Below are 12,701 nucleotides of genomic sequence, written 5' to 3'. Positions count from 1 at the left end.
GAGAGTTCAATCTCACTGAGCAGCAAATGCTACCCTATAGAAAAACATAAGGAAGTAGCAAATATTTCATTTGACAGCATGCACATAACTCAGTGGTGATCTTGCTTTTTATATTTTGGCATTGAATTATTCCATGAGCAACACTGAACTGAAGGAAAGATACTTAACTATCATATTTTCTGTGTTATTCCAAAGATGCTGTCTATCTAACATTTTCAAAAGACAATTGGATTTTGTTTTTCCTTGAAGACGTTTCACTTCTAATCCGAGAAGCTTCTTCAGTTCTTTTTTGAAAAAGCACCTTTGGGACAACCAGGACCTGGATGACTGAGAATCTCCACAGGCTTATTTCCTGGGTGTTGCCATAGGCCAGGGGTAGGCAACCTTGGCTCTTTTATGACTCGTGGATTTCAACTCCCAGACTTCCTGAGCCAGCAGGAATTCTGGGAGTTGAAGTACACGAGTCATAAAAGACCCAAGGTCGCCTACCCCTGCCATAGGCTCATAGTGAAATTAATCTTTGCAAATTATTTTCATTCTTCTTTCACAAAAGCAGAAGCACCACAATGCAAATGGGGGGGAAAAATCAGCCCCTTTTAAGTTCCCAGTCCTTTCAAAAGATCTTTTGTTTTAGTCAATGTGTTCCTCTGCCTTTATGAACTCTGTAATATACCTTATTTCTAGAATGCCAGAATTATTTATATTCCATTAGAAAGAAACGTTAACATTTCTACACAACTGTTTCAAAACTCTCCAACCCTCAATCTAGTACTTGCCTCTATAGACTAATTTCTATACTGAACATCTAAAAAACATTTGTTCAAACTCACATTTTAGAGCTCACTTTGTCAGGAAAAGAATCAGCTGGAATCCAATTGGAACCTTTCATAAAAATGGGCAGTCCATTTATTCTGAAATAAAAACTCAAACCAGGAGAGTCAGGAATGGGTTCCTCTACCAGACCTACTGTCCGAAAATAAACCTAGGGAAAAAGAAAGTTTGGACATATTTGAGAAAAACCTTTAGCTTTAAGTTATGTGTTTTGGATATTCTCCTCCCCAAAAGCATCATGTGACATATAATGAAACCTTATTGCAATAATTCTTAAAATAAGAAAGGCACGGGGCTGGACTAAATTGGAATCAGTTGGAAAAGGAACCTAAAACTAGACACTGCTAGAAAATGCTAAGGTTTCTGCTTGATTTCTGATTCTTTTTCAACAAAGAAAACTTATTTTTGCTATGAACATCTATGTAGTTTGTTTACAGGGAAATTCAGGTAATATATTGTAATATAAATTCAGGATAATGTAATGAATCAACTAAGCGAAGTGTTTATTACTCAGACTGCATTCGCAGGGAAACTATAGAAATACTAGGACAGATTTAAAAGGATCACATTTTTTTTCTCCAGCCACTATTTCTGATTCAAATTAAAGTTCAAGGAACAAAAAAATCAGTTCAGCTATGGAAAAAGGAACCTAAAGGTTTTGCTGGCAACTTTAAAGGAGCAGCTGGGTAAATTGGAGATTATCCCAATTCATTATACAGTGAGTTCTGGAATTACAGCCTTCTGCAAGGTTTTTCCTTCCAGATGGGTTGGTCTACCATTCCCATAATTCCCAGTCAGTATTGATTGTGTGTGATGATAATGGCAGCCCAACATATCTAGTGAGCAATGGCTTGAAAAAGCAAGTTAATCTGGGGGAGGCTGTTCCCTATACCTTACACTCCATCCCCAAAGAATACAAAGACCCAAACATACTATATAGTAACAAAGGTATTACTTCTTTAACAGGCATTGTAGAAATAGATCACTCCATGATGACAAGATACTGCCAATCACAACAGCAAAAGTGAAACAACCATTTTATAATATTTTAATCATTAATCTGTTTTGGGCTTTCCCTTAATATTATTGCACAAAGTGGTAATAAATAACACCAAAGAACATTAAAGATAAAAATCACTATCCTGGGGCCATTTCTAGAGATATTTCAGTGGTTGCATGCAATGCTTTCAGAAACCATATTCTTAGTGGATAACCTAGTCATCATTTGCAGTCTTCGATCATATCTTTATAACCTACAGAGGCATTCAAGAGACCTGCCTGATTTTTCTCACTGACCAAGTTATTGGCCTAATTAAATGTTCTGCAAGAAACAAAATGATGAATTTTCAAAAAACCCCAAATGTCAGATCTTTCATAAGGAAGAGAAAATCTATTTGTTTTCTTCTTCCTTTCAGGGACTCTGCTGATATTGCTAGACAGACGGGGAATGAATGAATGTCCAATCTAACATCCAATGTAGCCATCAATCCACAACCTTATCCTTAACACAGGTAGATTGCAAAATGAAAATATTAAAATATTCAGTGGAGTATTTCAGCAACACTGGACAATATGTTAATATGTGTATAATTGAGAGGGGGATACAGTTCAGGCTCCACTCATCCACTTCAATATTATATGTGCCAAAATCTTGCAAGATGTGGTGTTTTTTGACTATTAATATAGTGCAATCTATGAATCCAGTCACAAAGGCTATGAAAGAGAAGGGACAATTGTATGTCATATGTAACGCTAAGCAGAAGATCTGACTTACCTTCCAATGTTTTATGATCTTGTATCCTTCCTGCATAATGAACACTGTTGTCATGTTGTATCCAGACTGATTTCCATGCCCAGATGGCCACCAAAGTTCCACTGGCACACTCTTTATAAACCCCACAACAGGAAAAGAAAGAAGTATGTTACAATGAAAATCTGGGCAGAATTTCATTCTACTCATAGAGAACTGTTCCTTGAACAAACAACATCCTTAAATATTCCTTGAAAGATGGACTAAGCGCTAACAGTGTGACAAAACAACCCTTCCAGATAACCCAGTTATCTGCACTAGATATTAGTGATATAAGAATTCCATTTTAGTCAGATTCTATCTACTAAAGGGCTATTGCCTTAGGTCAATTTAAATTTTATGTATAAAAAAAGAACCAAAGGTACAAGGCCATCATCTAAAATGCATCCAGTTATGCTCATGGTCAATTCAAAATTTCTTCCATCAAAATCTTATGTGATCAGTGACCATTATTTACTTCAGTTTAGGAAAATGAAATCTAGGTCAATATACAGAGCAGATACTATTTTTACAAGGCAGAGAATATTCATTGTAGCATTCAGAACCTATTTCAAACATTCTAATATTTACAAAGTTATTAGTGCCATTAAACCAGTCAAAAACATTACTAATTGTGAGACAAAGGAAGAAATTCAGTGTCAGCATATAGGTAGAGTACAGGGTCATCCTAACACAACATTTAATAACTGGTTCCTGAATTCCTTAAAATAAATAATAAAATATGGGTATACTTGGTGCCACTAACGGTATGACTTCTCCTTATAAAGCAGAGTGAAAAATCCCTGGTCCCCAGCAACAAAAACATTGCCCAAGAACCCTTGCCTTCAACTAGGTGATCAATGCAGCCAGCTGGCCTGTAGTGAAAACTCTATGTAGGTGCCGTTAGGACCAGTCATAAACTATTGTTTGTTAGCAAGTGATTGACTGAGAACCAATTGTTGATTTCCTGCTGCTAAAGGCAACAGGAAACCAACAAACTGAAATAGGGTCCACTGGGAGATGACAAAAAAAAAGCTTATTGCTTTTATCTTTCTTCCAGCAACTCTTAAACTTGAGCTAGACTTTAGTCTGAGGGAGTAAGTTCCTTTTCAAGTACTGTGATAGCATTTAAACCCAGTTTAATTATCCCTCTTTTGATCACTTGGCACTATGAAAAATACGCTCCATGATGTGGATCTGGAAATGTATCTTAGCATCAAAGAATGTACCAAAACATCATACGTGTTTTTCTTCCTCCGCTACTCTAGCCTGCCTAACCAGTTGCCATCTGAGGTAATTTTAGAACAGTGACCTAGGGTTCCGAGAATTTGGAGGAGGAATATGATAGGGATAGGTTGGGGTTAGGTAAGGTGCTGGCCTAGAAAGCAAGAGACTACAAATTCTAGGCCTCCCTTAGGCATGAAAGCCGGCCGGGTGACTTTGGACCAATTATTCTCTCTCAGCCCAACCCATATTTGCTATAGTAATAATAATAATAATAAAAGCTAAACACCATAAGCAAAGGCATGAGTGCCTCATTAAAAACAAAATATCCCCCAAATCTAACATTTATTTTACAAGATTTTAACCATTAAAAATAACTAAAGTACTAAATAAAAAATATGTGTCCTTAGAAAGTATAAGAGTCCTATAACCACTATACTGTTAACTCCTGGACTACACTGTCTGAAGTCCTCTCACAGCACTACACAACACTACTGTTGTTGGACTCTGGGGAATCATGAAGTCCCAACCTGCTGTCATAGGAAATCATCTGGCAACTTTTCATATGCCCAGTTCATTATAGGTTTCCATCCTGACATGCTATATGAAATATTTTGATAAGACCTGCACAGAAGTTCCCAGATGACTCACACTGACTCTATTCACAATTACTGTAGCATTCCCTTAACCTAGTGCCCCTCCCAACAGGTCAGGTGGCATCAAAATCCTTAGGTAGCATGACTTTTGTCTATCAATGAGTCAATGTCACCCTTTTTATTAGTATAATATTTAACAATGAACACTATTTTTAATACAATTATCTGTTTTATGCAGAAGTATTAGCCTCTTTTATGTAATGTAAATCCTAATGCAAAATTTTAACCATGACAAATTTATGAGATATGCCTGAATATTTTAAATGAATAAATGTTGAACATGTGAATGGTCAATGGTCTGGATATTTCACATACAGCAACTAGAGAAGAAACATTCAAACAATCCAGTTTGTTGTGTCTATTACCAAGGCATTACTTTGTAAAGCCACTAATGCTTTACCTTTCATTATCTGGGATTACATGGAAGGGTACATGAATTCTTAGCAGAGAGCACAAAGCATTACTAATGTGCCTCTTTCATTCAGCAGCATAAAATAGAGAATGGCATAGGAGCACAGCCATTGGTTGTCAGTGATGTCACATCCCCGCTCATCCATTTGCTACTCCTTTGCTGGAAAACACCATGTACATTCAACTTGGGTAAGAAGTGAGGGGGAGAAAGAAAAATTTATACTGTTTCGGAGGGCCTCAAATGGTTTGAGCAGCCTCATCTTTGGCACTCTTCCCAGGAATAAATTGCTGTGGCTTTTTTTAAAAAAATGTGTATCCTGTAATTTAATACACGAATCCATCAAGCAACATCAACTGCAGGTACAGATTTTCTACGCTATATAAATTTCATTTCTGAGTGCTTCATCACAAGACCATGCAAACAACAGATCAGGGAAGATGGGACTGATAAACTGCAATAAAAAATGTGTTATTATAATCATAGGGCTTATCTGCTAATGCTTCTGAATGGTTTTAAATCTATTTTAAATGGGACTTCTGAAGCAAATGGGTTTGTCCCATTCTGCAACTCTTCATGAAGGGTTGCCAGGAATGAGAAATCATTACTTGCAATTAGGTCTCACCTGACAGTCAAACTGTAGATTCAATTGTGACAAAAGAAATCATATTAAGTAATACAAAGCCATGTATGGTCCAAACTGAAGGGGTTTGTTTTCCTGGCTGGCCTGTGGACGTAAGAGGAGACTGGAACAACTGCGAAGTGAGTCCATTCCAGCTGCAGTATATTCTGTTGCTTCATCTTTTTCTCATGACCTCCTCTTGGGAGGGTAGAAAGCTGAAATCAGGATACAAAGTAGAGGGAGGGGTCCTGTCTTGGTCCAGTAATGATCAGAATGCTGTAGTGTTAAGGTTTGCTTCTATTATACTAATACAATGAAACAACAATCTACTACACAAAGATGGCTGAGATGCAAACCAAACCAAAAGATAATCAGTGCACTGAGCCCAATCACAGTTTACTGTATCTTCTAGTATCTGGCTGTCGTGTGGAATGTAAGCAGGGATTTTTGCATCAAACACAGCGAAGAATGCAATGCCATAGGTACAAAATGAGGTATTAGAACATTAAGCCAACTATAACCACTTGGCAATAGTCATTCTTTAATCATCTAGGTCAGGGGTTCCCAACCAGAGGTGATATTCCAGAAGGTACGAAAACTTGGGTTTTCAAAATTATAGCGTATATGCATAATTCATTGCCGTTATTTCGAACTTTTGTAAGGGGTGCGAGAATATATTAGAAGCGTTCTAGGGGTGCAGGATATAGAAAAGGTTGGGAACCACTGATCTAGGTCAAACTATATTTTCCCAGGCAACCACAGAAGCAAGCGCTTGCAAACTGGAAAAGTCCTGTTTTTTTCCCCCAACGAATGCTTTAAAATCAATGGAAGGATTAGAATCACACTGAAAATGGGATGTAAAATCAGTTAACATTTGTCTAGATCAGACATGTCAAACACAAGGCCCGGGGGCCGGATCCGGCCCGCGAAGTGGTTTCATGTGGCCCGCGAAGCCATCCTGGAAACAGTGAGGGAACGGCCCCCACTGCCTTGGCCCTGGCCCAGAGACCTTCCTTCTGCCAGAGACCCTCAGATCTGTCCCACTCCTGCCCAGGCCCCCATAGGCACCCTTGATGCGAACGATGTAGAGCTGCCCATGCCTACCCAGTAGGCTATATGCACTCTAGCCACGCCCACCCAGCAGGCCACGCCCACCCTGGCAATACCCACCTGGCCCCCTGAGGGCAACTGCAATGCTGATGCGGCCCTCAATAAAATTGAGTTTGACACCCCTGGTCTAGATTATGCTTGCTGACATACAAAAGTGTTAGGCTTAGTAATCCAGCATGCTTTCCCACTATGTACCAATCTGGTGCGCTGATTATCATGAAGAAGAAAACTCTCCATGTGCAACAGATGTGGCTCTCACCTTACTGACATTTACGAGCAACACAATACTGCCTTCTCCAGGAAGAAGTTGCACAGTGAAGCCCTGCTGGATCCTCAGCTCAGGAACGTTCACAGCCACAAATCCAGCAATTGGCTTTTTGCTGACAACATCAAACTTTGACTCTATCTGAAGATGCCACTGATGAATATTTTGCTCTAGACAAAAATAAAAACAAGAAGTTTGGATGCTGGTAGACATGAAATGTGATGCTTATTTTACATACAGGTAGTCCTCATCTTACAACAGTTCATTTAGTGACCGCTCAAAGTTACAACAGCACTGACTTTATGACCCCTTTTCACAGTTACAAGCATTGGAGCATCCCCATGATCATGTGATCGAAATTCAGATGCTTGGCAACTAGTTCATATTTATGATGTTGCCGTGTCCCAGGATCATGTGATCCCTTTTGCAACTTCTTGGCAAGCAAAGTCAATGGGGAAGCCAGAGTCACTAAACCAGGAATCTGCAACCTTGACAACTTTAAGACTTGTGGACTTCAACTCCCAGAATTCCTCAGCCAGCATAGTTGTCAAGGTCGCAGACCCCTGCATTAAACAACCAGGTGACTAACTTAACTGAAGTGATTCACTTAACAACTGGGGCAAGAAAGGTCGTAAAATGGGGCAAAACTCACTTAACAAATGTCTCACTTAACAACAGAAATTTTGGACTCATTTGTGGTCATAAGTCTGGTAAGTCAGAATGGTCTCCCCGAGCTGGTATTCTCTAAGAGTGATAGACTACCATGCCCAATTTTATTGGGGATGGACATGGCAGGTGAACAGTAACAAAGGGGAGGTGCACTACTTTTTTTGGGTTAATGAACAGACTTTGCCTTTTGATGGCCTGGCAATGGCCACACTCCAATAATAACAGGCAAAGTCAGAACAAAAACACTGGCCACTGCCACTGAATTCTCTCTTCAAACAAGTATTGGAAAATTAGATTCATACTACTGAAGTTGCTCATCCATTGATTGAGTAATAATAAATTGAGACAAAGAAGATAAAATGCTGCATCAAGACTATTATAGGTATAGCAACACAGAAGCAGCCTTTTAAAATTCTTTTCCTAATTTGCAACTGAAAGATTCAGGATGGAGAATGGAGAACAAAATCTCCAACAATTCTTCAAGGGCAAGACTGCCACTTTGGAGTGAGAACAGCATTACTAATGGAGGAGCAGTGAGAACAAGGGAACCAGTAGCCTGCTAGTGAGATTATCTGCAATGAAACAGAGGATATTTGCATGTTCCTCTCAGCAATCTCACCATTAAATAAGTGTAAAAGTATTGCATTTCATCAATATTTCTCCTCTTTTAAAAGATATCCCAAAACCAGGTAGGTGAAGATAATAAAAAATCAAAGGTTTTTTTCCCTGCCTGGCACCAGCTGCACTTAATGACATCAACCATTGGGGCACTCCCCCCTCCCCCTTACATTTGCACTATTTTGGGGAAAGATCTTAAGTTTTGGACAACACAATCACTTTAACAGAACAAACAAATGCTGCATTCAATAAAAAAATGTGTGAAAACATCTCCTGTGCTGCAAGGTTGTGAAGTGGGTAAAATGCTGGAGGAGAATGAATTGAATCTGTTGCGTCTGAATCTTAAGGAGCGTATGGCTTTTTTCTCTTGGTCACTCAGGTGTGCTGGACTCATCAGTATGCTGAAAACTGATGAAAAAAGGTCTCTGCAGCATCTTAAACAATCTTTCAGTTCAATTCATTCAATCAGAGTATTCTCAAAATGACAAGAGAGGATTCAATGGAGTGGAGTGGAATGGAGTGGAGTGGAATGGAGTGGAGTGGAGTAGAGTGGAGTGAAACGGAACGGAACAGAACAGAACAGAACAGAATAGAATATGCCAGTAAAGTAGGAGGGGTCTTCCTAAAATCCATTCACATCTCCACATTTAAGCATGTTCAGCTCCAGATTGTTCTGGCTGCACCACAGGGCCAGTTGTTCAACCTCCAATCTACCATATAGGCAGACTCATTACCATCTCAATTGAGACCAATGTCTGTTGTATCATCTGCAAACTTCAGTACTTTAACAGAGGGATCCTTGGAGATGCAGTCTTTGGTGTAGAGAGAAAGAGATGGGCCATAATTGTCCATGGAGTGAATGAATTATATTTTTTCTGTCATAAGCACCTACTTGGTTCCATTCATATTAAAGTTCAGTTATACGTATCTTTCTCTTACCCTTGAGAATTCTGGCAATATTATGTATCTTTGAAAATTCGGAAATGACTCTTTTAAAGGAACCTAATTACATGAACACGGTCAAAAGAGGCCAATTATTCCAGTCATTGTCTGGGGCTACCTGAGTATAATTTTCATGCCACTCCAAATATTTGCATGACTATTTTAGACATTCAATTGTTTCTTCTCTTCTTCTGTGGACAGCCATCTGTGAGCTCTTCTCCAGAAGTGCCCAAATGGACTAATGGAAATTGAAACTGGCTACTTATTAAGGTGATGCTGGGAAACTCATAATTTTGCTGTGACAATCTGACAACTCTGTGTAAATTTCCAGAAGCTTTGACAGCTTATTTTTCTCCTGTATCATCCATATAAAGGAGTTAAGTGTTTCACCAGCAGACAATATTCATACACATGCTGAATTTTCACCCAGCAGAACAGAAATGCTCCATTTGTGCCACAGAATGCCCTTCACAGGTACGCAATGACTCTTGCCTGAAGGATCAAAACACCTCAGGTATTTATGTTTTGCAACCTTGAAACATATTATTAAATCTACTCATTAAACATGTGGCCTAATGCAATTGCAGAGTTGGAATTCAGCATGCAGATGTTATTTCCAAATAAGGATGGGAAATTCCAAATACGGTATGTTCAAACAGTGCTTTATCAGGTAGCTTAGGAATGGGAAGTGGTTTTTATCAGCTCTGGATCGAATGGGGGTTATGAGATATTTTTAAGATATTTCACATTATAGAAAATCTGCATGTTCTTTGCTTTAGTCAACTCATTGTAAGCTAAACTACAAACAAGTGGCCATCAGTGACAGGAAGCAACTTGGCAGCTCTGGACAAGAACATAGTAGGAAGCCTGATCATATTAAAGATAAACTATCCTTACACCTTTGCTTATGCTATAAATTATTGGAAATCAAATCGGGGGGAAAAACTCAAGATATTCATAATGATGGTCTATAGTCTCAGCAGCTCCTGTTTGAGAAATGCACAGAGTGAACATAACACATGTCAATAGAAAAAGTAATGCAAGATGAACAAGGAAGATGGAACCCTGAATTTTTCTCCAGGGATATTATTCTAGAATCAGCTCTAATTTTGCTATAAACTTCCTTAAACTGAATTTATGTCTATCAGGTCACTAACCTCAATTACATCCAATAGCATCTGCCCAGAATTTCAAAGAGAAACCTTTGACAACACTACTTACTGCAGTATGACCAGAAACATTTTAAGATTTTGAGAGCAGATGCTACCACAGAGAAAAGGGAACTTGCCTGCTCACAAAATGATTACTTTTAAGAGCAAAGCCAGAACAACTGGTGAGATTATTCTCGGCTGTTCCTCTCCTGATCAACTACCACCTTATTTTGGTTTTCTAGGCAGAACAACTTTCAGACAAAGCACACAATGTAATCACCACCTTATGTGTTTTCAAAGAGTGACGTAGAGCCTTGACACTGGCAGTTTGCTTTGCAATATGATAATCTCTGATTTATCTATTGTAAAATAATAGCAAAAGCACTTAGACTTATATATCGCTTCATAGTGCTTTAAACACTAAGTGGTTTACAGTCAGCATATTGCCCCCAACAATCTGGCTCCTCATTTTATCAACCTCTGAAGGATGGAAAACTGAGTTAACATTAAGCTGGTCAGGATCAAACCTGGCAGTGAGCTGAACTAGCCTGCAATACTGCATTCTAACCACTGTGCCACCACGGCTCAGTAATAGTAAGAATAATTTTTAAAAGTCAGATGGAAGGTAAGTCTACCAGAAGTACAAACTCTTTCCACGCTTAATGTAGACACCTGATCTTCACTCCTAAAACCTCATTTAGATACTGAGAGCCCCTATAAAAATCATTTATTTTCTATTTTCTATATTTGAATTGTAAGAGTACTCCTCCCTGATTACGTCTATTAATATCTCATTTTTGCACAGCTGATTCTAGATACATTAAAAGCTGATTCATGTGCTGGCCTTGCCCTTTGGGTAACCTTTGTATCCAGCTTAACAACACACTTTTATCATAAGCCTTTAGTCAGGAAAGCCTTCATAGAACATGCAGAGCCAAGAAAAGGAACTTCCAGGAGACTGGGCAATGAGCTGACAAGCAGAGAAAGACAGACAACATCTGTTCAAAGCACAGGAAGTAATATGACAGGTCCCTAGTGAATAAGCTGCAAACAAAGTATACTGATAACAAGTGTTTTCCGGTGAGACCAGTCTATCAGGACAACCTGGTCTATCCCAAATATGGGACGGAGCATACTGCTTCCACTTTTGCCTTTCAGCCCCAATCTAGGAGCCTTCACAGGCAGTCGCTTCTAGGACAGACTATTTTTGTGTGTTAAATTTAAATTTACCGACAAATATAGTGATAGCAGTTAATATGGGGAGTGCAAGAAGGTTGTTTAGTGAAAACAATGCAAATAGGCAACGTTCAAAGTTTGTGATACAATATAATGAATCTAAACCAATGGGAATTTGAAGAATTTACCCATCAGTAACTACTGGAAACCTTTAGAAAATCAGTTCTGTATTTTTTTTTAAAGAGGTAAGGACATAACTGAAGACAGATCGCTAAAAACATTGGCTTTCTTCATAACTAGAAACGTGAGGAAACAAGAAGAAAAATGACAGGAACTCAATGATAGGAATGAACTAGACCAGGCTAAAAGACCTTGGCTCTTTTATGACTCGTGGACTTCAACTCCCAGAATTCCTGAGCCAGCATGGCTCAGCTTGGAAACCTCTCTATCCCCTCAGCATGGCTGGCTCAGGAATTCTGGGAGTTGAAGTCCACGAGTCATAAAAGAGCCAAGGTTGCCTACCCCTGAACTAGACAAAAGAAATTCCAGGCTGACTAGAGGGAAAAAAAATCAGTGTTCTATTACCACAGATGGCTATTTTCAGCCAAAGTTACATTAACAAGAAAAGCCATTAGTTGCCTTTAGTTTTAAGTTTCAAAAGACCACTGCTTCTTCCCGCATTCAGTCAAGACTTAAGCAAGCAAGACTTACCATAGAAAGGAGTCACAGAGAAGTAGACAAGGTGACAAAGATTATATACTTCAATTCTAACATCCTTCCAAATTCCCTGAGTAGGGAAAGAGGGACCCCAATCCCAGCTAAATGAACACTGCTCCTGAAATAAATGAGACAAAATGCAAAGTGAACTACACAATGAGCACCTGCAAAAGGAAAACACCAGATTCTGCAACATTCACCCATAAGGGGATCTGCATTTTTTTTGAAAGACATTTCAGTACTGAGATATGGTGCAATGGCCACCTCATGCAGCAAAACTGAATGCGCAGGCAATTTTTGGAATTTTGAGGTATTGTGGTGAAGCAAAAGGTTTATTTACAAAGAAAAGGATCACAAAACAGGACTGAAGGTTGAAAGTGAATTGTGGGTTGCTCATGCTTTTTGTTTTGTAAACAAAACAAACTTCTAACTCATTCTATCTCCAAAGGGAATTTGTGTGTGTGTGTGTGTGTGTGTGTGTGTGTGTGTGTGTGTGTGTGTAAATAAGAAGCCACTTGCCAG

The 12,701-nt window shown here is 38.9% G+C and overlaps 1 protein-coding gene across 2 annotated transcripts in view; it reads right to left on the bottom strand.

Annotated features, from left to right (window-relative positions):
- Positions 1–12,701, bottom strand: part of MANBA (mannosidase beta) — a 66,119-nt gene that overhangs the window by 28,064 nt on the left and 25,354 nt on the right. For both annotated transcript variants that reach the window (XM_081332059.1, XM_081332058.1), the window contains exons 5-8: positions 12,174–12,297; positions 6,901–7,076; positions 2,606–2,716; positions 831–982 (exon numbers count right to left, since the gene is read on the bottom strand). In XM_081332059.1, coding sequence (XP_081188185.1) covers positions 831–982; positions 2,606–2,716; positions 6,901–7,076; positions 12,174–12,297 — 563 coding nt within the window. The remainder of the gene's footprint in view (positions 1–830; positions 983–2,605; positions 2,717–6,900; positions 7,077–12,173; positions 12,298–12,701) is intronic.

Source organism: Vipera berus, assembly GCF_964194415.1.
Source record: "Vipera berus genome assembly, chromosome: 7".
NCBI classification, from domain to species: domain Eukaryota; kingdom Metazoa; phylum Chordata; class Lepidosauria; order Squamata; family Viperidae; genus Vipera; species Vipera berus.
Note: the sequence above shows the minus strand (reverse complement) of the source record. Positions and strands in the feature narration are given on the sequence as shown.